Source organism: Echeneis naucrates, chromosome 2 (assembly GCF_900963305.1).
Source record: "Echeneis naucrates chromosome 2, fEcheNa1.1, whole genome shotgun sequence".
Classification (NCBI taxonomy): domain Eukaryota; kingdom Metazoa; phylum Chordata; class Actinopteri; order Carangiformes; family Echeneidae; genus Echeneis; species Echeneis naucrates.
The window spans coordinates 4,779,445-4,804,051 of NC_042512.1; the positions used below are offsets into that span (position 1 = coordinate 4,779,445).

Genomic DNA, 24,607 nt, shown 5'->3' on the forward strand with positions numbered 1-24,607 from the left:
CTATCTTCCGGTCTTTTTGTCATGTTCTTCAGCTCTTCAACAGCCCATCTCAGTTAGTAACTCTTCTTTATATATCTGAGATGGTAGCTGGTTGAAAATGATCATCATGGTCTCAGATATGAGCATCAAACTGTCAGTTTTCAAAGAAAATTTGTAAATATAAATACCTTAAATATGTCACTTTTTGATTTGTAGTAGTGAGATGGAGTGAAGTTCAGTATTATATACATAAATATAGCTAAATCTTTGAATATTCCCATTTTGTTGACTTTAAATCAGTTCAACATTCACTGACACAAACAGGATGAAGGCTGTTGGTTACGTTACCTGATGGTCGAACTGATCTTCATGCAGCTGATGAGTGAAGGTGAACTTTAACTGCAGCTTCCCTGAAAAAACATAAAGACAATATCTACATGTATATTACCGGGAAGTCCACTGTGAGTCTTCGTCCCTCCACAGTCCACAGGGACAAACTGACAGTGAAATAATAATAATGTTAACACTCACCGGCCTCAGCCTTCAGTTTCCCTGCTTCTGCTCCGACAGCTTCAAAATGGAGGCTGAACTCTGAACACTTTTCCTCTCAGCTGCTGCGGTTACTGGAAATCAGGTGGTCCCATCTGAGTGTGTGTGTGTGTGTGTGTGTGTTCCGTCTATTGTGTGTGTTTCCTCTGTTATGGGTGTAACCGGATTCCACTGGATGCGGAATGTCTCCAGAACTCCTCCGTACTCTCACCGATAAATATAAAGAGAACCACTAAATCATTTAATCATTTAAAAGTTTATTGTGTTCATCCAGATGATATTTATTGGGTCAAATCAGTAATTTATCATCCCTCCACTTACTCCTGCTTTGGTATTCCACGCTGCATCCTTTTTATGGGTGTCTTTACCGGATGTGGCGGATGATGGATTATTCTGTGATTTGGTCTCCTCGTCCATGGAGTCAACGGGATGACCTGTTGATTTCAGCTCTGTCCCCGTCCAGGTGTGTTTTGTTTTTGAAAATACACTTCGCGCTATTTTCCGTCCCGCTCGACCTGTTCTGAGAGTCTGTTATGGGCCGTTTTCCGGCATCCGGAAATATTTTTTGTTGCTACGGTTTTGTGTCCTTAACACCGATTAAACAAGGACTTTGTGTGTGTCATCTTTATCATATCTACTATAAATAAGAAAAAAGGCAAGTTGCAGAGCGGTGTGAGGGTCCGTTCATCACTGCTTACAGCTTAGATTTAACCTTTTCCCGTTCTGTCAGCAAACATTAAAGGAGATGTTGATTCTGTGATGTCACAAAGGTTTAATGACATCAGAGATCCAAGACTCCTCCCACAGAAGGAAAGGACTGACTCCATGTTGATATCAGCATGAGCACCATGATGCTCACTGCTGTGTTCTCATATCAAGCACGGGTGTTTTGGCAATGTTCAACTTCTTCCCTTTTTCACAGGGAGAACATACAAGCAGCACAGAAGTGCAAAGCTCTGGAATAAATCCTATTTTAGCGACTCACCCTTTTTTCAGAGGCACGTAAGGCTGTTTGAATCAACAGAGATGATACAAATCCATGTTAACCATGACAACCTTTTCTCTTTCTCTTTGATTCCACATTCTTTATTGACAAAGCTCTCTGCACGGTTACAATTACAGTTTTAATAAGACTGTATTAGCTGTTTATTGTTTTGCTAAAGTGAAATTTGCTGCACTATTACAGATGAGGCTTGACTAACCTTGAATACATTTGAAGCTGAAACATTGTCTGCAGCGTTTCACCATATGATTGCAGACAAGGATGCAAAGTGGACAGTCACTGGATGTTTAAGAGGAAACTTTTTTACAAATGGAAAAACAAGCTTGTATTTGATTGGGTGATTTGTGTTTGATATACAGCGAACCACACCCAGATATTAAACGTTGTGCAACAGTGTAATGCAGTGTAACAACATAATACAAATATCCCACTTGGTGCACCTACACTGGAACCAATGAAGTCACATTTTTGTATTTCATTTCAAGGAACCTTTAGGTTGCACTAACTCCATGTTGCTCCATCCCTCATCTCCTTCAGACCAGTTTGAAGGGAGAGATGAGATTATGTCTTTGAGCTCATTTAGGACTCCCTGCAAGTCGTCTGCTGCCTGCCTGACAGATTGAACAAATCTCATGATCTCAGATCTGACTTGGGTAGCATTTCTGGAAGACTGGCCCTGTTCCTGTGACGTGTGTGAGTTGTGCTCTTGCATCACTGAGCTGGTGGATATGTTGTCACCAGCCTCAGAAGCTGCGCCCTCACCTGCTGCCTGTGCCTGTTTAATGTGGTGTATCTCTCTGGCATCCATCGCAATAAAAAAGATATCTACTGCAATAAATAATCCTGAAAACACACCTGTTGCTACCTCTGCCACGCGTACCACCCTGGATGCCTGAGCTGCGATCCTTCCCACGTTTATAACTCTGATTAGTCGAGTCAATTCAGAAAGGCCGACTAGACCCCTTCCTGCCCTTCCAGCCTTTGCCAGGTCATGTGCGCTGAACTGGTTATTCTCAGTGTGCAGTGTGTCAGTTGAGCCATATCTGCTCCTGATGTTGTTTAAACTGTGGCCAATCTCCTGTAACCAGGTCACCACTAATTTAGTTTTATGTTCAAAGTATTTGATGATACTTCGAACAGCTTTGCGATCAGATGCCTGGTTGACCATATTTGTTACATTGGAGGCACCAGCAGTGAGCCCACCGAGTGCACCAACACCCACTCCAACCCCGGTGACAATAAGAGAGGCTCCGAAAGTGAAGGGGGTCAGTATGAGGCCCACTATGGATGTAATCCCTCCCACCGCTCCAATCACTCCTCCAGTCAGACTGCCGATGGTCGTGCCTTGATGGACACGCTCCAAACTGTCAGCCACTTCTCTGAGCTTAACCAGCTTGATTTGGAGATCGTCCACAGTTGTTTTGCACTGAAAAAAAAAAAGCATAGACATTTTAAGTGGAGTGCTTGCTGTCAAAATCCATTTTCAGAAGTTACATAAATCATCTGTAGTCCATCATGATACCTTGTTTGAGAGACAGTTTATGATGAAGGGACGCTCGAGGATCTCACTGGCTGTCGGCCTTGATTGAGGGTCAGTATTGAATATGTCAATAACAAGTTGACGGAGCTCTGGTGAGAACGTTTCTGGGAGACATGGGTGAGGACCATGGATGAGCTTTGGCATGAGCTTGATTGTGGTCTCTGCTGTGAACTGAAACCACATAAATATAATAAAATACTTAACTCATCATACAGTAAGTGAAAAAAAAATTATGAACTTTTTTTCTATTTCAGGAAGTCATACTATGTACTCCAAAGCCTGAAGAGGCCTGTTTTCTGAAAACAAAAAAATTCAACGAGCCAAAGCAGCATATTTACTCGTGATTGACTGAAATATTTTTTATTTCATATTGATATATACATTAAATGGTCAAATCACTAAAATTAATATTTTGATACATTTTACATTTCGGAGTCAATAAATTAAACATTTTTGGTAACTCACCGCTGGTTTTTGAGTACAAATTTCATAGATGATGCATCCCAATGACCAAATGTCACTGTAAATAAAGTATCAGCATTAGTATTAATATTGGCATTATATTGTTAGCAGCATAATTAGATGAGCCTAATTAACTAGATAATACGTAAGACAAAAGGATCCTTAGCAATAAAGCAATAATACTTGATTAGGGCTTCTATTTGTATGTGTGGGAAACTTGTCTGGTTAAAATTACTTATAAATAAATTTTTTGAAATGAATTTCCTGTAAACGCTTTCACAGCTCTCTACACTACTTTTAAAATTATGTTGAAAAATGTGAGGCAGTCCCTGAAATTAGTTTGAAGTTTGAACAGTTTGATTTTCCGTATCGATCAGAGATTATGTTAACAGCTGATTAAATAACTGACATGATATTATTTTCTGTGCTGTCTTACATTTAGTAAAATCAAATGTAAGTTTTGTCGCTGCCTTATTTCCACAGTAATGAAAAAGTTGTGTTATCAAAGCTGCAGTATGAGATGTTACAGAACTAGCTGCAAACAGGCGGCTTGACACAAATGTATACCTTTTAGCATCAAACGTCCCCTTTGTGAAGAGTTCTGGTGGCAGATATGACATTTCCTGCAGACTGGCATCGGTGGTTTTTGAACTGGGTGATTAAAAATAAGTACATAAAATAAAGGAATAATTCCAATACAAAAGAAGAATAAAATGCTAATATGTATGTAATATAATGTTTATACTTTTCAAAGACTTTTCCAAAATCGCCCAAGCACACGGATCCAAATTCAGTGAGGAAGATGTTCTATCAAAGAGAAGAGACAGGAAGCACAAATCAAGTGATCTGATTGGCTAATGAGAGCAACCTGCAGCTCTGATATGAAATTACTTTTCACACACCTGTATCACTCCATGACTGACAAGTAACATAAAAAAAACAACAAACTAGCTAGCAGTCATTTAGCAAAACATGGAAGACTAAGATGAAAAAAAAAAGGACTAATTCAAACAACGGATCTATTCTGTGATATAAGTTCCTTCCATGGCCGGTCATAGGCTATTGCTTACTATGATAGCTTTCATGATACACTATTACAAAATCAAATATTACATTCTTGAAAAAAAAAAATAAATAAAAATTGTTCATCAGTAAGTCCTGTGAAAATACAGTGTTTTTATAATGTGGACATTCTGTACCTCCGGTTTCAGACATTTGTGCAGCAAGCCTTTTTCATGAATGTATCTTAAAGCTATACAGATCTCAGCAATCCAGCTCAGTACCTAGAAAAGATAGTTGAGGAATAATCCGTTGGAGGGGGATGGAGTAAAGTTTGCTGAAATGTGTTTTGTGTTTTTGTGTGTGCGCTGTACCTCAGACTCTTCACTCTTCTCTTTGACCTTTATGGCAAGGTCCCCCCCTTGACAGTAGTCCATCACTATGTAGTAAATGTTATTCTCTTCATGACAAAAAGAAAAAGATCTGTTAGCATTTGAAACATATCAACTTTGAGATGTTAGCACTTTCTTCTACCTGTGGTTCGAGTCGAGAAGACAATTTGGCCCGTGGATTATTGGTTGGATTATTCAGAATTTTTCCAATCCAATCCCAATTTTTTTAAACTGACGAATAAAATTGATTAAAAAATCCTCTTCTTAATTCCTGATGTCCGTTTCTGACAACATCATTTTGTGGTCTGGACCAATGAGCTGTCCACCATCACAGAGATGACTAGCTGTAAAATCTAACCTTACCTTTTCTAAGTTCATAAAGATTTAAACTTTTGATCACAAATGGCATAGCAGTCACTCATTGATCTCTAAATACAAATTATTGAAAGCATTACCAAATGCTGAAATAATGACTCTCTAAAATAAAATTGTGCTTTGAAATATAATTTGTTGCATTAGTCTCAGAATTGATCCTAGTTGTGTCAAAGCAGAGGTTTCTGTTCATCTTGAGTTCTAATGTTTAACATAATGGACATTAAACTTGATGCAGGTTTGTCGAAGCTTACCTCTGACAGAGTTCTTGAAACTCACAATATGAGGATGATTTGCTTCCTTCAGTATTTCCATTTCATTGGTTAATGCTGAAACAGCTTCTCTGGGCATCTGTTAAAATCATCACTTGCATAAGGAAAGCAGTGCTTGACTTGAGATGGAGAGGTTTAGGCGGTATGTCTGAGATCGTAGTCAAAAAAACCTCATCCTGAATGTAACACTGAGACACAGATTCTAACTTTTCATGCAGTATGTTTCAGACTGTAAAACACTGAAGGCCTGCTCACCTTTTCTAAATCGATCTTTTTTAAGAGATACGTGTCATCTTCCTTTGTGACAATAAAAGCATTTTTTGTTTCTCTCTGAATCTTGTAGTCCCTCGGGATGCTCTGGCTTACCCCCATCCTTGTTATTTCCTGAGAACACAGATGTTGTCAAATCAACACAAATGTCTTTATTTTACACAGTTATTGGAAAATATATTTCAAGTAATAGGGGCTGAAAGCATTCGGATAAGTTGATCAGAACATTAGAATACAGCCCTGTTGGCCCTGCGATGGACTGGAGACTGGTGTCCCTCCCTGTCTCAGTGTTACAGAAGTCCACTGTGAGTCTTCGTCCCTCCACAGTCCACAGGGACAAACTGACAGTGAAATAATAATGATGTTAACACTCACCGGCCTCAGCCTTCAGTTTCCCTGCTTCTGCTCCGATGAATTCAAATGGAGGTTGAACTCTGAACACTTTTCCTCTCAGCTGCTGCGGTTACTGGAAGTCACATGGCCCTGAGTGGGAGTGTGTGTGTTTATTCTGATATGGGTGTAACTGCGCCTCTTTGTTTTTAGACATGGAACTCTTTGGAGTTGACGGTGCGTCCAAACCAAAGGAACAATTTAAAATGATGTCGCAGCCTCACTGAGTCGCCACTTCAACTTGTGTCCAAAGTGAGGTCTTCAAACTATATACTGTTTTTAAACCTGACTGATAGGCCGAGCAATAAACAGACTTTTAATAAACAATCTACGCCATGCTTGGTGCCCCCTTTCCTTTTGGTGGAAAAATGCACCACATCAGCCAATCAAAATATTATTGGGAAACAAGCAGCATTTGGTTGCTGAGGAAGAGGAGAAAGATGTTGAGTGACAGCAGCAAAAGAAAGACAGATATCGATAGTGAGATTTTAGATAAAGTTAATAATTTGTGCAGCACTGTCAGGCCGTGACTCAGACGCTTTGCAAGACACTGGCTTTTATTCGAGACAGCAATGATCTCCGAACCGAGTGATAAACCAACAGGGCTATGAAACATTAACTTTACACTAGGTTCTAAATCAGCTAGAGAACAAAAATCGCGGTTGATAATTCTACACTAGAGAAACCAAAAGGGGAAAACAAAAAACATTCCGTAGGGAGGAAAAAACCTGACTAATAAAACAAAAGGAAACAATTGGTGACCTTGACCTATTTTTAATTTCATCAAGATGATGTATTATTTTAATATTTTGGAAATTCAAATTACCCTTCTAGGTCTTTTGTGAAGCTGCTAAATTACACGTGATGTCACCTAAATGTCTGACTTTAAGTCCATCTTGAATGATCTCTAAATATCTTTGAGACCTGGTGATGGTGAACTCAGAGTTTGTTGTTTGTTGTTTATTTGTTGTTTTCCCAAAGCTTAGCTACAATATGTTTAATACAGCACACTAGTACATTAGCTCAAATGGTAGAGTGCTTGCTTCGCATGTGAGAGGTAGTGGGATCAATGTGCACATTCTCCACAAGACTTCAGCTCTTTGTGCAACAAATGAACTAAACACAGCAGGTCCCTGAGTGGGCTTTGGAGCTTTTTGGTGAAGCAGCTGCTGTTCTGGTCATATGTTGTTTGATGTTTTTTATGTTTTTATTTTTTGCATGGATCAGTGATGCATTCATGTAGAAAGTTTAATGTTGCAGCAGGTGAAGATGGAAATGATTTCATCAGGTTATATTCTGCTGACCAGATTGAATCAATAAAGTTTTGTTTCAACATGTCATCGTTTAAAGTGGTTCAGTGGTAGAATTCTCACCTGCCATACGGGAGGCCCGGGGTTCGATTGCTGGCCAATGCAAAGTCACTCCTTACCAACATCCAAATGTTAGAAATACAGTGCTGCTTGGAATATGCAAGACCTCAAGAGACTTCAACACACTGTGACTTTGTGAAACAACCAGTGGAGCCCCCTGGTGGTCAGTAGAAGTGCAGCCCCTCTGAGCTGGTGGCAGACCAAGGCTTCAGTCTGCACACATCTTCCACATGTGATGGCACACACACTGTGTATTGTGGCAACATCCGTCCCCTCAGAGAGAATCTGCTCTTTAACCCTCCTGTTGGAAGAGTTGGAACCTGTGCTTTCTCACAACAAGAAGGAAGAAGAAGAAGAAGAAGAAGCAGAAGAAGAAGAAGCTGGAGTGAAGAAGAAGAAGAAGTTGGAGTTGGGGGAGCTTTGCTGTGCATGGTTGTTGTGGCCGAGTGGTTAAGGTGATGGACTAGAAATCCATTGGGGTTTCCCCGCGCAGGTTCAAATCCTGCCAACAACGATTGGTTGCTGTCACTGTATGGTCTGATTTCATGCTTCTTAATTTTGCTGTCACAGTCCTGGTCTTATTGGATGAATTGTTGGAGTTACTGCCTTTACTCCGGACGCCCAGCACAAGAATCATGTGTTCATCATCAGCCATTGGAAGACGCTCTGAAACTGTCTTCTGCAGTCAGAACTCATCCACCTTCAGACTGGACATCTTCTGACTGTAGAACTGGAGCTTTTTATACATCTCACTGCAGCACAATAAAGTCCTCTGTGTGTATTGTGTGTCCCACAGTGTACATGACATCTGCGCAGCAATACTTCCACCTGCTGGAGATTTAGTGTTACTACAGCTGTAAAACAAATCTGAACATGAACTCCACATTACTGATGTTTGAATATTGGAAGTATAAAGCACAGAACAAATCACATTAAGAATGCAGAAGATGTTACATGAGTTTATGTCAACAACCTTAAACTTCAATAAAGAGGTACTGCTGGGATTTGAACCCAGGATCTCCTGTTTACTAGACAGGCGCTTTGACCAACTAAGCCACAGCACCACTCTTAAAATGCTTAAAATATTTCAACATAAGTAGCTGACTTACCAAATTTTGTCTCCTGTGAAAAGCAGTCAATCAACAAATTTCCTTCTCCCAAACCCAGCATGAGCCACAAAATTGCTACTGCGCATGCTTCACTTATCAATATCCTGCTCGATCCAGCTTGTGGAAGACTCATGGTTTCATTGTGCATAACGTCTTCATGGTGTCACCTATCACTGCTGTGGAGTCTATGATGTGAACCACTAAAGGTGCATCACCTGAACAGGGACTTGAACCCTGGACCCTCAGATTAAAAGTCTGATGCTCTACCGACTGAGCTACTCAGGCTTCTGGTTACTGATTCCAACTTGGCTTGTTGAACCAGCCAGGGTACCTGACCTGATACCGCAGGTCATCCCTCTCTCTCTCCCTGTTATTCTTCATATTTGATCATAAAATCTTTAAGGTCATAATGTATTGACAGTCAGTAATCAGTACTGTTATTGTGTATGGAGCTCTGACTGTTGCCAAAAGTGCAGGTGACCTAAATTCAGCAGGACAGGCAGCATTATCAACGGGCTCATCTCATCCAAAAGGTTTCATCAGACAGATCGCTGTTTTCGCTATCGCAGGAGCTCAGAAGCTATCTGGTTAGCTAAAGCTGCTAAAGCTGCCACACCACGCAGGGGATGTAGTTCAGTGGTAGAATGTGTGCTTTCCATGTCTGAATCCTTTGGTGCAATCCCAAGCATTGCTAAACAAGCACAGGAAGTACTTGTTTTGTCTAACACGCTGATATTTCAACTGGCACGCTGACTGGTTGTGTGTCCAAAAGGCTTCAAAGACATCTTTCTACCATTCTGTCCTCCAAACCTTTGGACACAGCATCAAGGTTTCTCATAATGTGACATTGGTGTCATTACCATTCTGAAGTGTCCAAGGTGCTGGATTAAGGCTCGACCCTTTTAGGAGGCGTGGGTTTGAATCCCACCACTGCCAGTTGCCTCCACTCCTCTGGATCCTGCATACAACATCAGTTGAGTGTGACGACTGAGTTCTCAGTTTAACACATGATGGATTCTAGGTCTCCCACATGAATACCTTTTATACCATGCATTGCTTCTTAATGCTGAAATGAGGGATAAAAAGCTATGTAGGAAATGTCAAGGTGCCAAAGGTGCCACAGTTTCTACTAACAGTTCATTTAAAAAATTTAAATCAGTCAAAAATTATGATGATCTGCTATTTTAAATAGATTTCTTGGGATCAGCTGCAACAACACAACCCTAATCGCTAATCACTGCAGTTAACAGTCCTCTCATCATATGCTAACAGTCCTCATGAATTTAAGAGAATCGTTGTCTGATCATTCTGTTCTTCAAACTGTTACCAAGACCACAGAAACTTCCTGCTGAAGGAGGACAACACATTTATTCAACAAACTGCTTGAAAAACGTTTCGAGAAGGTTTTCTGAAAGTCACAATTTATTATCCAACCTTAGTGTTGACTTGAGTTTTGAATTCAGGAAGTGCTGATTGTTGGGGCAGCGTTAACTGACAGAGACAATAAAGAAGTAAAGAATCAATGTCTTCTAACTCAGATCACCTCAGTCAGAGACACTGTTGATTCATTTCTGCAAAAGTGTTTCTCTTTGGGGTTGTCCTGTTTGGAATTTTGACAAAATATTTTATTTGTTTCTTGAGATCAGCTAAATTCACGAATTTGTCATCAACATTTCCTGAACTGAAACACAGACTTGTGATGTGAGATGTGGTTGGAATTGAAACTTTCTGCTGAAGGAGGACAGGGTGCATCATTTTAGTTTAAGATAAGTCAGGTGAGTAAAATAAAATAAGTAAGTCTGAAAGAGAGTCCATTGCAACGGTGGCACAAAGATTAATCTGAAACAAAGGCTTTATGTGACTTGGTGGATTCAGTGAGAGACACTGATGATTATTTTCTGCATCAGTGCTTCTCTTTGGAGTTGTTCTTGTTCGATGGTCAACAAAAAAAAGAAAAAGAGATAAAGATTGCCATTTATTTAGATTCTTCTATGCAGTCAGCTGACTGAATGAATTCATCCCCAACATTAACCAAAGTGAAGCACAGCTCTGTGTTTTGAGAGCAGTAAGTGTTATTAGTTGGGGCAGAGTTGGTGATTTCAAAAGTTGTTCATTCCGTCCAAGCATTAATCAGGACAGGGAGTTTATTCAACAATATGGTAGAAAAAAGGTTTGGTTGGAATCAAAACAACAACAAAGATGGCCATTTTGAAAAGATTTGTTCAGATCAGCTGCAGCAACATTAATCACCAGAGTTAGCAGTCCTCTCACCATATGCTAACGGTCCTCATGAATTTAAGAGGATCGTTGTCTGTTCCTGATGGACTAAATGTGTTCTTCATTACAAACCATTACCAAGACCATTGAAACCGCCCAAACTAAGTAGGCAGGGAGCTGTGGGAGTGGTTTCATTCAGGTATAAGATGGGCAAAAGCCTGAAAGGGAGTCCATTGGAACTGCAACACAACTGGGAAGTGGCTGCAAAGACTCTTTGGAGGAGATCATGTGAGGTAAAAATTTGAGCTCAATCTGACTTCTATTCTCTTTGCTCTGTTTTTCCACTTTCAGTGTTAATTTACAAAAACAGCATTCATTCTTGGAGCCATGTTCTCTTCAGATCTAACTCGGATCACTCCAATCAGAAACACTGATGAATTATTTGTGCACAAGTGCTTCTCTTTGGGGTTGTCCTGGTTAGAGTTTCAACAAAATGATGAAGATTCCCATTTTGAACAGATTTCTTCCCTAATCACTAATCACCAGAGTTAGGTAAGAATTAAAACTTAATGTGACTTTCTGCGTGAATGTTTCTATTTGCTCTCTTTTTCCTCTTTCATTGCTAAATGGCAAAAGTAGCAGTAAGTCTTGGAGCCATGTTTTCTTCAGATCTAACTCAGATCACTCCAATCAGAGACACTGATGAAGTCTGTGCATAAGTGCTTCTCTTTGGTGTTATCCTGGATGGAAATTGGACAAAAAAGATGAGGAATGCCATTCCTTCTTTTCTTCAATCACCAGGACAGCAGGTATTATCAGTGATATGGGGGGTGGGGGATTAGGAAGTAATTTGAAAGTCACAAATGTTACCTTAACTTGAGCACTGACTTGACTGTTGAATTCAGTAAGTGCTACTTGTTGGGGCAGTGCTGACTGACAAACACAACAACATCTTCTTAGAATACAATACTGACCATTTCAATTACACAGACAACTTCCTTTTGTACAAATGCTTCTCTTTGTGGTTGTCCTGGATGGTATTAAAACCAGATTTCTTCAGATCAGCTGAATGAGTGAATTTGTCCTCAACATTTCCCGAACTGAAGCACAGACTTGTGTTCTGAGAGCAGTAAGTGCTTTTTGTTGGGGTAGTCTTGATTTCAGAAGTCAATCACAAGGTGGCAGGTTTTATCAATGTTTGGGGCATGGTGGTAAGAACATCTGAATTAGTTTGAAAGTCACAATTGTTACCTTAACCTGAGCACTGACTTGACTGTTGAATTCAGTAAGTGCAACTTGTTGGGGCAGCACTAACTGACAAAGACAGCAGCAGGTTTGGTGGGAGCCATGACTCCCAACACAAATGCAGATAGCTTTATCCAGAGACTCTAACCCCAAGCTTTAGTTGGAATATCAATAAAAACGTTGTCATCAACACTTCCGGACGTATGGACATAAAGCAGTAAATGCTGTTAGTTGGTGCTGTCATGCTAATGGTCCTCATGAATTTAAGAGGATTGTTCCTGATGGACTAAATGTGTTCTTCATTACTTTCCATTACCAAGACCATTGAAACTGCCTGAACAAAGTAGAAGATGTAAGATGAGTAAAAGCCTGAATGGGAGTCCATTGGAACTGCGACACAACAAGGAAGTGGCTGCAAAGACTCTTTTACTTCTATTCTCTTTGCTCTCTTTTTTCCCTTTCAGTGTTAATTTACAAAAACAACATTAATTCTTGGAGCCATGTTTTCTTCAGATCTAACTCGGATCACTCCAATCAGAGACACTGATGAATTCTTGTCCATAAGTGCTTCTCTTTGGGGTTGTCCTGGATGGAATTTGGACAAAAGGTATAATCAGTTTTAGTAGTTTTAGTTCGACATCTAGTTTTAGTAATTTTGTGAGATCAGCTAAATTCATGAACTTGTCATCAACATTTCCCCAACTGAAGCACAGACTTGTGCTGTGAGAGCAGTAAGTGCTATTAGTTGGGGTCGTGTTGGTGATTTCAGATCAGTAAGTTTTATCAGTGTTTGGGGAGTGGGGGTTGTGAATGTTTGAATTTGTTTGAAAGTCACAAATGTTACCTTAACCTGAGCACTGACTTGGTTGTTGAATTCATTAAGTGCTACTTGTTGGGGCAGCGCTGACTGACAAAGACAACAGCAGGTTTGGTGGGAGCCATGACTGCCACCACAAATAGAAATCTTAGATTAGCTAAATGAATGAAGTTGTCTTCAACATTTCTCCAACTGAAGCACACACTTTTGTTCTGAGAGCAGTAAGTGCTATTAGTTGGGGTAGTGTTGGTGATGAAGTTGTTCCTTCAACCTATAATCACGACAGAGTTCATTCAGCAAATTAACGGAAGAAACTTGAGAAAGTCAACATTTACTTGAGTTTGAATTTGATAGTAGCCTAGTAGTGTTAACTACCAAACACAACAAGTCATGTAACTGATGTCTTCTTCGACGTTAGATGACTTCAATTACAGAATCTATTGATTTACTCCAATCAGAGACACTGATGAATTCTTTATTTCTCTTTGGTTCTGGTCCTGGTTGGAATTTGGACAAAAAAGATGAGGAATGCCAATCCCTGATTGGTGATTGTCTTTACATTTTGTACCTTTACCTCGGACAGACAGCTTCGGACAGACAATGTCTGAGTTCTTCATCATCTGGAAACAGACAGCATTGTTTTCTTCAGCTGGAGCTCTTTGTTCAAATCTACATTGAGATTCAGAGCCAAATGTTTTTCCTTTCCTGGATTTACTTCATCATTTCAGTGACTCTGTGGATTCAGTTGACAAATGTAGAATACAACCAACGATGACGTGTTGAAACAAAAAAAATGATTGATTCAGTCTGGTCAGCAGACGATTGATGACGACTGACACACTTCTGTGTGTGCTCCTGAGAAAGAGGCTCATGTGCTGCCCTGAACAGCTGCCACAGGAAAGACTAACTGTATCACTCCTGCTGGTTTGATAACCTGAGGTGGCAGAAACAGTCCTGATGCTGGGGGTGGAGCAAGCACCTGCCTGGTCACCGGCCCCATTGGCATGATGGGACGTGGGCGCTGAGTAGAAGCTGTCTGCCTCTGATGTGCCTGGCCTGCTGTTCCTCTTTTGGCTGCGTGGGTTCATCAGGAAATACTCTTGCCTCTTTTGCCTGCTGTTGTACCACTGGACCACTGTTTTGATTTACTTCAAACAGCTGAATGTCTGATGTAAGATTATAATCACAGGATCTGACCTTTTCCTGTTCCATCAGTAACCATCAAAGGAGATGCTGATTCTGTGATGTCACAAAGGTTCTAATGACATCACAGAGATCAAAGACTCCTCCCATTTTTTGTCATGACCTCCACAGTAGAGTGAACTCTGTTAATGAAGCTCAAAAGACAATCATGGTCCTGCCAGATACCTTTGAGTTCTGCAGACAGAAGCAACAACAAAACTGGAACTATTTTTCACTGCTATGCAGATGATCAGTGACTCCTGCCATCTATTGACATTATAACAGGTGGATTCTGTAGTTTGCAATTTTGACCCACATCAAACCGGAGACCTCAGGTGAGAACCCTCCCATACTATTCTGAGGATGCTCATCCTAAATTGTTGTGGAAGATATCTGCATAGGTTCTCAGTCATTCTGTTCTAATATGTCTAAGGCAACCAGACGTAGTCCTAGATTTCAGTCCTAGAAGACATTTCACCTCTCATCCATGAGGCGTCATCAGACAGATCGGTGTTCTACCTGTCGCAGTATCTTAGAAGTCCTGTGGTCGGCCAAAGCCAACCCATTGAGCATGAGATGTAGTTCAGTGGTAGAGCCCACGCTTAGCATGTATGAGGTCCTGGGTTAATTCCTGGCATCTTCAGCATGTTTAATCAAGAACAGGAAAGAGTTCTGCTCTCCAACACTCTGATCCCTCAGTTACTGCTCCGTGTTGTCCTGCTTAGTCACTCAACCAAATTACTGACTAAACATATATACAAGCAAAGCTCTCAGAATGCATCTTGTTCTGGACACATTGTTCACACTTATTAACACATTTTCTGCCATGCTGATGATCCCCTTCCTGTCACTGACCTTTTTAAAATCTTGAATTCAGAAGTCCATCTCCAAGACTTCCCTCTCCTTTGTACAGGACCTCAAATTTGTGATGGCGACAAGATGAGATTGTGTTGTGTTGCCTTTGTGCAAAAAAAAAAAATTCCCCGCCAAGTCATGACTCCTGCCAAATCCTTTCTTCTGTGACCAGCTGTGCATCATGAAATTTTCTTCCCCAAATACAGTACAACCTGCAAAAATTCTGTCACCCCACCTCCTCTTGTCATGATAGCACTGTGAGAGATGTGGATTTGGAACCTTCACTGTGGGAAAATATCAACAGTTTAGAAATACAGCTGAAGAGTCAATTCCCATATTTTATATTTACTGTACACTGGTGTGAAAAACAGTAAAGAAATATTTTCCTAACACATGTAAGGAAAGGGTTAAGTTTTCAACTACCATGTATATGCATATATGCATGATAATCAACGCTAGTTCTTGTGTGTGTAAATGTGTAAATAATGTGTGAAATGACAGAATTTCTTTCACCTCTACTGCTGCAAGGCGTGTTTTGGGACAAAGGTATTTTGGTCCACCTTTGACTGTCCACGCTTTAAAAAACCATTCCATTCACATCTGCATGTAAGCACACCTGCCTGATTCCATGGTGTAATGGTTAGCACTCTGGACTCTGAATCCAGCGATCCGAGTTCAAATCTCGGTGGAACCTGAATCTTACTAGTGAAATCTTGAGCCTCCATATGATCTTATAAGGCAGTCTTTGCGTGTTGTGTACTCACTTGTGGGATAATTTTTCAGCATCTGTCGTCAGAATGGCCTAATGGCCGAGCGGGTTCAGTTTCAGGTGACACATGTTCTCACCCTGTCCAGCTCCTCGTTAGTATAGTGGACAGTATCTCCGCCTGTCACGCAGAAGACCGGGGTTTGATTCCTGACAGGGAGAACACAGTGCGTTCTTTTTAAAATAGCTCATTAACCAGCGTGATCGAAGTTTACTCTCTCTGGATCTGACCAGTCAGATTCGTTGCGCTCGCAGGCAGGCAGACAACAAGGGGGGAGCCTTGTGTTCATTGCGCTTAAATATCTCGCAACACTGGCGTATTTTTACGCTACACAAAAAACAGCTGCTTTCCTTCCTTCCATCTTCCTTCCAGGAAGATGAGACGAGTAATGACTTCACAGCATTTCGTTTGCAGCACAACTTCCTAAACTTGTTTTTGGTCCTTTTCTTTCACATTCTGTGGAGGAGATCTGGAGATCTGGAAAATCCAGCTTTGGATGTGCTCTTTGACTTTGTTGACACACATGACAGTCTGTACCTTTTACAAATTTTTGGAGCATGTGTGCAAGTGACAGCCCGGCTGACTCAGTCGGTAGAGCCCCAGTGGGGTTATGGGCCCAGCACGTTTCCGCTGCGCCACTCTGCTCATAGCTGGCTGAGCTGCAGTCTCCTCTGACGCTGTGGGTTCAAATCCCACCCCTGTCAGCCCCAGTGGCCTAATGGATAAGGCACTGGCCTCCTAAGCCAGGGATTGTGGGTTCGAGTCCCATCTGGGGTGGTTTACAGCAGAGTGGCGCAGCGGAAGCGTGCTGGGCCCATAACCCAGAGGTCGATGGATCGAAACCATCCTCTGCTAACAGCTCTTTAGCAACAGCTAGCTGTTCATAATCCAATGTTCATTGTTTCCTGTAAATCAGTGCTGCTTGAAAAACTGACATTTTCCAGCTGAAGTAATGTCTCATAATGTAAAGGAACATTCAGTGTGTGCTCATGTTTATCTTTCTGCATTTTCCCCCTTGATGCGTGGGTTCAAATCCCACCTCTGATGGAAGCTGCTTTTCCTTTCACCTCTACTGCTGTAATGTGTATTTTGGGGACAAATGTATTTTATATTTTGTGCTCTCCATGTATGAGTCCTTTCTATCCACAACATCTAACATTAGGAGCAAGGCACTGCTGGGATTTGAACCCAGGATCTCATTATTTACACACAGCACATTCAGGACATTAATGTGACAGTTTATTTTATGCAAAAGAAAATATTTGTCACAGTGGACTTGGCTCATCATATTTTGCTGACTAACTGGTATTGGAATTGTAAGCTCCTTATTTTGGCCTTCTCTTGTTGCCGTATCTCCAAAGAGCTAAAGTCATGCATAGAAAATGAATCTTAATGACCTGACAACAACTCTGAAAGCAGATACAACACATCCAGATAACCTTTGAATTAAACTTCAACAGGTTTGATTGATATATGGACCTGAAGTCAGACGTTTAGGATTAATCTACCTAGAATAGCAGGCTGCAACATGGACAGCTGAACACAGAAGACAATGAGATGTGAACCCACACACAGGACACAGTAGATTAGCAGTCCATCGCCTTAAACACTCTGCCACCTCAGCCTGCAGCGACCTGGACTGTGTGTGAATAGACGGATAGTTAACTGCTCACATTAATGTATCTATCAGCAATGAAGGAGAGAGTCGTCGGCCACCTCGTCATGTTTGTTGTCAATTTGTTGTCTGAATGTTAGACTGAGCAGTGTTTCTGCTTTGAGTGGCCTTTTGTTTTGATGAACGTCTACCACTGATCTACATCCTCTTTGGACCTTTACCTAACCACAGAGGTCGGTGAGCATCTGTTTTGGGTGTTATTCTGAATCACTATCACACTGAATCTGATGGCAGAGGTTCCACTGAGATTTGAACTCAGATGACTGGATTCAAAGTCCACAGTGCTAACCATAAGATCAAAGAACACAGATGGGAAAGGACCTTCTGACAGATTTAGAAACATTTGAAATGAATTGGCCAACGCACATCACAGGAGTACATCCAGCAATGGGAAGGTTCAGGATCTCTGTCAGACACAAAGGGAGCAAATGTGACAAAAGAAGCCACAAAACACAACAAGAGCTCACAAAGCTTTTTAACTGCATCAATAACACAGAGAACAGTCAGACAGCCAACTCTGCAGGACAACCACAAGAAATGAAATAAGAGCAGCAGAAAAACCACCAATGGCTGATTATTGATCTCTGATCCACTACCAGGAATCCTTACCGCTAGCCCATATGGGACACATATTGTCACACATATTGTCACCCTTTAGGCTGCTTAACACAATCATAAGGCCAGGATAGACATTCTCTGATTGAGGCAGACAATCATTTGATATGTTTTGCTGGGTTTCAACTCCCTAACGCTTTTAGCTACAGAAAGAAGAAGAGCAGTCGCACCTCTAATACTCTGCTAATAAAAGCAGATTTAGATTATTTTATTTGTATCTTTAGCTCAGATGTCGGTCCCCACTTCAGTAACTCAAAGTGATGGTAGCCACTGGTGGAACACTATATTCATAAGGGCTGACAAAGTGTTTTGTAAAATTTGTAAATTTGTTTGTCTCTATTCCCCACCAGTGGGGTGGAGCCCACACTTTAAGAACAGCGGCCCTATAAGCATCCAACAGCATCACTGAGTCAGGAGCAGCACAGTGACAACTGTACACATTACTGGAGAAAGTGATAAATGACATTCTGCATCTATTTGAGTCAGTGAGGAAACATGTGAAGAGAAGAAGCTGCTTGTTCTCCTTCAACAGTTTGATCTGAGGAAAAGTCACTTCCTCTTTTCAGGAATCAACTTCTACCATCTGTCCACTAGATAACTGAGCATCAACGTAAAAATCCTCCAGTCTTCCATGTGTGAACTATAATACCAGTGAATTAAACAAAGACCATCCCTGGGTGGGCTCGAACCACCATCCTTTCGGTTAACAGCCGAACGCGCTGACCAATTGCGCCACAGAGACATGATGACCAGTTCCTGTTACAACCTGCTGTTGCAGCTATAATTATCCTAAATGTTGCTCCTTTGGTGTCTCACAGAGATCCTGCCTGTTTGGGAGAGCGTTACATTAAAGATTTAAAGGTCCCTGTTTCAATCCTGGGTTTCAGCAGCTGTTGTGGGTCCTTTTGTTCGCTCCCCCAAATGAGCTATTTCAGCACAGCACACAGTAGAAATGACTTCTCATTTTCCAGCCTCGATAGTTTCCTCCTCAACTGTTACCAAACTGTTACCTGAACAGGTGAAGGTTTATTCTGATGGAATGAACTGTTTCTACACAAGCTGCATGAATGTGACACAGAGCTCATGTTTAAAGTATTTGTCTTCAGTACTGTTATTGTGTATGGAGCTCTGACTGTTAACATAAGTGCAGGTGACCTAAATTCAGCAGCATCATCAATGTCCTCATCTCATCCAAAAGTCTTCATCAGACAGATCAGTGTTGAATGAGCTCAGAAGCTATCTGGTTAGCTAATGCTGCCAGACCATGCAGGGAATGTAGGTCAGTGGTAGAATGTGCACTTCCCATGTGTAAGTGTCTATCTACTACATCTTACATTATGAATAAGGCACTGCTGGGATTTGAACCCAGGATCTCCTGTTTACGAGACAGGCGCTTTGACCAGCTAAGCCACAGCACCACTCTGAAGTACATGTATATACAGAGGATCTGGTGATGGAAGTGTAATGTGTATACTGCAGTTGAGGTTGATGGTAAAGTGGTTTGTTTTAATGTAGGACTCTGCATCTACCTGAACCTGTTTGACTGCAGATGTGCATTTTCATTTGGACCCCAGGAAGAGTAGCTGCTGCCTCAGTGACAGCTAACAGGGATCCTAACAAGTGATAAACTATAAACAGACATTTCCAATCATCATCAAAATGTATTCTTTAATTAAATGTTCCAGAGCTCAGGCTGTTGGTACACAAACAAAGAAAGGCAGACTTGTGGATTCACAAGATTACATCAGGATCTGACCTTTTCCTGTTCCATCAGTAACCATCAAAGGAGATGCTGATTCTGTGTGGCGATTTTTTGGAGGATGTTTTGAGTTTCTAGCAGCCCGGCTAGCTCAGTCGGTAGAGCTTCCAGCACAGGTTCCAACTCTTTTTCCCAGAGTTCATTGAGGGAATTATACTGGAGATGACAAACCTGCAGGGGAAGCGTGTGTTTGGGGACATCTGGAGAGAATTGGACCTGGTAGACCTGCAAACCTACCTGGGTCTGAAAAGGCTGACTGTGATGTTTCTCATTTCAGCCCAGCTGGTGTTGGTATCGTCTGTCACTGTAACTTTTGTTCACAGGGAGATGAAAAGTGCCTGACTGAGTGGATTGGTTTTCATTGACAAGAAACAAACTGGCAGTGGTGGGATTCCAACCCACGCCTCCGAAGAGACTGGAGCCTTAATCCAGCGCCTTGGACCGCTCGGCCACACTACCACTGGGTGGATGTCTAAATTCATGCTGGATCTTCACCACCCACTTCTACAAAGTCCAACAGTGAAGGTTTCAAATCCAGTTCAGTCCAAATAGTTCCAGTTTTGTTGTTGCTTCTGTCGGCCGAAATCAAAGGTATCTGGCAGGACTCATTATTTGCACACAGCACAGTCAGGACATTAATGTGACAGTTTATTATATGCTAAAGAAACTTTGGTAAGACTCATGATGGTCAGCCACGTATGTTGGGGGTATTTTCAGATCCAAAATACATCCCTGTACATCAGAGTGGTGCTGTGGCTTAGTTGGTCAAAGCGCCTGTCTAGTAAACAGGAGATCCTGGGTTCAGTGTCTCATTGATAAAGTTTAAGGTTGTTGAGTTAAGTTCATATAAGTTTCATTAAAAGGACACAGCACTCTCTCTGACCAGTCACTTAACTGCACAGTCTTCATGTCTCCCAGCAGCTCCTTGTTGCTAAAGTCAGATGTTGTAGAAAGAAAGTACTTCTGGGTTTTCATCAGCTGTAGGTTCCAACGATCAATATTAAAGATATGACAGACAGAGTTCTTGATGTTTTCCTGTTAATCAGTGCTGCTGAAAATCTCATGTAGTGTGTATAAATAGCAGAGGATGGTTCCGATTCATCGACCTCCGGGTTATGGGCCCAGCACGCTTCCGCTGCGCCACTCTGCTCAGTACGTTCAGGTCGCAGTGTCCTCTGGAGTTTTGTGTAATTTTTAACCACCACATCCACTTTGTCTCACTTCCACCTGCAGTCTATCCAATAACCACCAGGGCTCCACTGGTTGGAAAATGGGGATGTAGCTCAGTGGGAGAGCGCATGCTTCGCATGTCTGAGGCCCCGGGTTCAATCCCCGGCATCTCCAGCATTTATAATGAAGTGTAGGAAATGCTTAACTGCTCCATATTGTCCTGCTTACTCACTCAAACAAATTACTGACAACACACATACGTATGTGTGAAAGACAAACTGCTGGCCGCTGATCTGAAGCTTATTTTTCACGTCATCCAGAGTTCACCCAGCCCCTCATCCACTCTGAATGGACGCAAAATGGTACCGTTTGTTTGTGCTGTAAAATTTTTTATTTGTGCTGCTGCAGTTTTATCGATGTTAGACATTTTAATTTCTGGTGATGAAGTCACTCAGCCCCCCATGTTCTCCAAATGGACCCAAAGTGCAGTTGTCACCAAATTTATCAAACAGTAATGTCAGATGTTTAAAAGAAATGTTATTCTTAATTGAGCTCTTCATTCTGGATATGATTAATTTAACTTTATCTTTGGGTCATGAACCCCAGACTCCCCAACTTACTGTATTGGATATCCTTCTTCCTGGTTAAGCTCCCTGTGCTACTTTGTTCAGAAAATCCGATCTCAGTATCCTGTCTGCAGAAGTCTGATATCATAATCGTGAAAACTTAAGGTTCTCCCCCAACCTGTCAATGATCTGGATAGTCTTCATGTCTCCTTCTGGTACAACTTCAACTTTGGTTGAGGAGGTGAAACCAAGCAAAGATCCAGATAGCAGATACCAGGTCCATCCACAGCTAATGATCAGCTGAAAGCTAAAGGAAACAGTCAAAGCTCCATACACAACAACAGTCCTGCTTCTGTTTACCAAAAGGCTCCAAAGCCCACTCAGGGACCTGCTGTGTTTAGTTCACTTGTTGCTGTATCTCCAAAGAGCTAAAGTCTTTTTTTTTTTTTTTTTTTTATACTTTATTTTTATTTTTTTCCTTCATAACACAAACAGGAGGTCATATACAGACATTCAGACATATTGGGTGATTTACGCGAGTGTTCACCACAGGATAATAAGCTTTTGTTCAAAATCAACAGCAGTTTCAACTGTCACACTCAGCATCAACTAGGTATGTAACCCATTTGGCCCAATAATCTTTCCCCTTTTCCTTCTGTAGCCTCAAAGAGAAAGTTAAGCTTTCCATGTTGTATATGTCATTCATTATATTTTTCCATAGGTGCAGGGTGGGAGGTTCTCTCAGAAGCCAGCGTCTGGTTATTGCTTTCTTACTTGCTACCATAAGTATCTTTAATAAATATCTGTCTCTGTTATGCAGATCCTTTGATACATTCCCCAAATAAAATGAGAGACAAGTAAAGTCAATGTCGAATCCCAGAATCTTCCTTGTTGTTGCTTGAACTTGGGTCCAGAAAGGTTGCAAAGCGGGGCAGGTCCAGAAAATATGAGTATGGTCTGCCATTAGTTGGCCACATTGTCTCCAGCATCGGGCCTGATGGCCTGGTTGTTTTGATTTTATTTTGGGGGTTATGAAAAACCTCACCAGGTTCTTCCAACAAAAAGTTCTCCAACACTGTGAGTTTGTGGTCGACATCTGGGTGTGTATTGTGGCAGTCCATTCCTCTGGGGAGATTGCAATTTCCAACTCTCTTTCCCATTTTTGTTTAATATAGTCTGTTGAGTGAGTCTTCATATGTGAGATACTTGAGTACAGATTCCCAATAATTCGTTGAGAGGACTTTGAGTTATAAGCTCTCATGAACATTTGTGTAACCCCAGATTGTTCCTCTATACCATGACCTTTCACCTCGTTTTGATAGTAGTGACATATTTGTGTATGTCTATACAAATCTTGTCTTCCTAGACCATATTTTCTAGACATAGACTGAAAGTCCATTAATTTCCCATCCTTCACTAATAGAGAGTATGATGTAATTCCATATCTTATCCACTGTCTATATTTTAAATCTAGGGATGCTGGCTTAAAATCTGGGTCGTATGCTGGCCACCTCAATATTTTTACTTCTTTTTGGATCTGATACTTCTTTACAAAGTCTAGCCACACATTCAAAGAAAAACAAACCCATTGATTTTGAAGATCAGGAAGGTCCTTGATAACAGAAGGGCAGCCCAACAAAGATTGCACAGGTCTATTTGATATTGATAATTCAATATCTTTCCAGTTGGCTTCATACTCGGGGTCACACCAAAGAATCAAGGGTCTTAATTGTGCTGCTACATAGAAATCCCTCAGGCATGGTAGGGCCAACCCCCCCTCCTCCCTCGGCAACCGCAATGTATTATATCTTATTCGTGGTTTTTTCCCTTCCCATATGAATCTTGAAATTTGCTTGTCCCATACTTTAAACTGTGAGTCAGGAATTTTGACTGGTAGTGACTGGAATAAATATAACAAGCGAGGTAAGATATTCATTTTGATGGTCATTATTCGGCTGCCTAAGTCGAGAGGGAGTGAGCCCCACCTGTTAAAATCGTCACCTATCTTCTTGTTAACTACTACATAATTCTCATTGTAGAGGTGAGTTGTGTCCTTTGTCAATATCACTCCCAAATATTTTATACTTGTAGCGTTCCATTTAAAATTGTACCTGTTAACAAGATCCTGCGGGGGGATGAAATTAAAAACCAGAGCTTGGGTTTTCTCTATATTGAGGGTATAACCTGAGAAAGTGCCATACATTGTTAAGAGATCCATGAGTAAGGGTACACTTAATGGTGGTGCTTTCAAAGCTACCAGGACATCGTCCGCGTACAAGCATATTTTATGTTCTGAACCTCCTATTGTGATGCCTTCAAGGGCTGTCTCTTGCCTTATGAGTTGGGCTAATGGTTCAATAAACAAGTTAAAGAGTCCTGGGCTAGCAGGACAGCCCTGACGACATCCTCGTTGTAAATGTATGGTCTTCGACATATGGCCATTAATCTTAATTCTAGCGGTTGGTAGCGTATATAGTGTTTTAATGGACTGTATAAATTTTTTACAGAAACCAAATTTCCCCATTACCTGGTAGAGGAACTCCCACCCCACCGAGTCGAACGCCTTTTCAGCATCGAGACTCACCAGGACAGCACTAATCCTTTCGTGTTTTATTTGTTCTATTATATGGAGAGACCTCCTTATGTTATCCTGGGTTCGTCTGTCACTAATAAAGCCGGTTTGGTCTTCATTTATTATTAATGGTAACACCTTCTCCATCCTTTTAGTCAATATGGAAGCATATAATTTGTAATCTTGATTCAGCACGCTGATTGGCCTGTATCCGCTGCATTTTTTCCTGTCTTTGCCTTCTTTTGGGATTACAGAGATAAAGGCTTCCCTCCAAGATGGAGGCAGAACTCCCTCTTTTAGGACATAATTAAAACACTCGCAAAGTAGAGGGGTTATTTGTTCCCTAAAAGACCTATACCACTCACCAGGAAACCCGTCGGTGCCCGGTGATTTCCCTGCTTTCAGACCAGAGATTGCTTTATCAACTTCCTCAGTTGTTATTTCTTTTATGAGATCATCG

At 41.2% G+C, this 24,607-nt stretch overlaps 1 protein-coding gene and 10 non-coding genes across 11 annotated transcripts; 5 read left to right on the top strand and 6 right to left on the bottom strand.

The window, feature by feature from the left end:
• Window positions 1–1,611: 1,611 nt before the first annotated feature.
• LOC115053038 (calcium/calmodulin-dependent protein kinase type II-like) lies at window positions 1,612–6,273 on the bottom strand. Its single transcript, XM_029517603.1, has 10 exons — window positions 6,214–6,273; window positions 5,824–5,952; window positions 5,551–5,647; window positions 4,907–4,992; window positions 4,733–4,816; window positions 4,279–4,340; window positions 4,101–4,184; window positions 3,537–3,591; window positions 3,054–3,242; window positions 1,612–2,957 (listed from the first exon to the last, which is right to left on the bottom strand). Exons 2-10 carry the CDS (start codon window positions 5,938–5,940, stop codon window positions 2,007–2,009), a joined length of 1,725 nt encoding a protein of 574 aa, XP_029373463.1. The 5' UTR covers window positions 5,941–5,952; window positions 6,214–6,273; the 3' UTR covers window positions 1,612–2,006.
• Window positions 6,274–8,030: 1,757 nt separating this feature from the next.
• Window positions 8,031–8,112, top strand: trnas-aga (transfer RNA serine (anticodon AGA)). Its single transcript has one exon. It is a non-coding gene; the product is annotated as a tRNA-Ser (tRNA).
• Window positions 8,113–8,588: 476 nt separating this feature from the next.
• Window positions 8,589–8,662, bottom strand: trnat-agu (transfer RNA threonine (anticodon AGU)). Its single transcript has one exon. It is a non-coding gene; the product is annotated as a tRNA-Thr (tRNA).
• Window positions 8,663–8,919: 257 nt separating this feature from the next.
• On the bottom strand, window positions 8,920–8,992 carry trnak-uuu (transfer RNA lysine (anticodon UUU)). Its single transcript has one exon. It is a non-coding gene; the product is annotated as a tRNA-Lys (tRNA).
• A 6,653-nt stretch (window positions 8,993–15,645) lies between these two features.
• Window positions 15,646–15,717, top strand: trnaq-cug (transfer RNA glutamine (anticodon CUG)). Its single transcript has one exon. It is a non-coding gene; the product is annotated as a tRNA-Gln (tRNA).
• Window positions 15,718–16,494: 777 nt separating this feature from the next.
• Window positions 16,495–16,567, top strand: trnar-ccu (transfer RNA arginine (anticodon CCU)). Its single transcript has one exon. It is a non-coding gene; the product is annotated as a tRNA-Arg (tRNA).
• A 6-nt stretch (window positions 16,568–16,573) lies between these two features.
• On the top strand, window positions 16,574–16,645 carry trnam-cau (transfer RNA methionine (anticodon CAU)). Its single transcript has one exon. It is a non-coding gene; the product is annotated as a tRNA-Met (tRNA).
• Window positions 16,646–18,748: 2,103 nt separating this feature from the next.
• Window positions 18,749–18,822, bottom strand: trnan-guu (transfer RNA asparagine (anticodon GUU)). Its single transcript has one exon. It is a non-coding gene; the product is annotated as a tRNA-Asn (tRNA).
• Window positions 18,823–19,424: 602 nt separating this feature from the next.
• Window positions 19,425–19,498, bottom strand: trnat-cgu (transfer RNA threonine (anticodon CGU)). Its single transcript has one exon. It is a non-coding gene; the product is annotated as a tRNA-Thr (tRNA).
• A 718-nt stretch (window positions 19,499–20,216) lies between these two features.
• trnal-aag (transfer RNA leucine (anticodon AAG)) lies at window positions 20,217–20,298 on the bottom strand. The gene has a single exon. It is a non-coding gene; the product is annotated as a tRNA-Leu (tRNA).
• An 813-nt stretch (window positions 20,299–21,111) lies between these two features.
• On the top strand, window positions 21,112–21,183 carry trnaa-cgc (transfer RNA alanine (anticodon CGC)). Its single transcript has one exon. It is a non-coding gene; the product is annotated as a tRNA-Ala (tRNA).
• Window positions 21,184–24,607: the final 3,424 nt, after the last annotated feature.

Coding starts and splice junctions, on each gene's coding strand:
- LOC115053038 (XM_029517603.1), bottom strand. CDS start 5,940: ATGGGGGTAAGCCAGAGCATCCCGAGGGACTACAAGATTCAGAGAGAA. Junction 4,817..4,906: donor AGAAGAGTGAAGAGTCTGAG/GTACAGCGCACA, acceptor TATCTTTTCTAG/GTACTGAGCTGGATTGCTGA. Junction 3,243..3,536: donor TTTGTACTCAAAAACCAGCG/GTGAGTTACCAA, acceptor ATGTGGTTTCAG/TTCACAGCAGAGACCACAAT.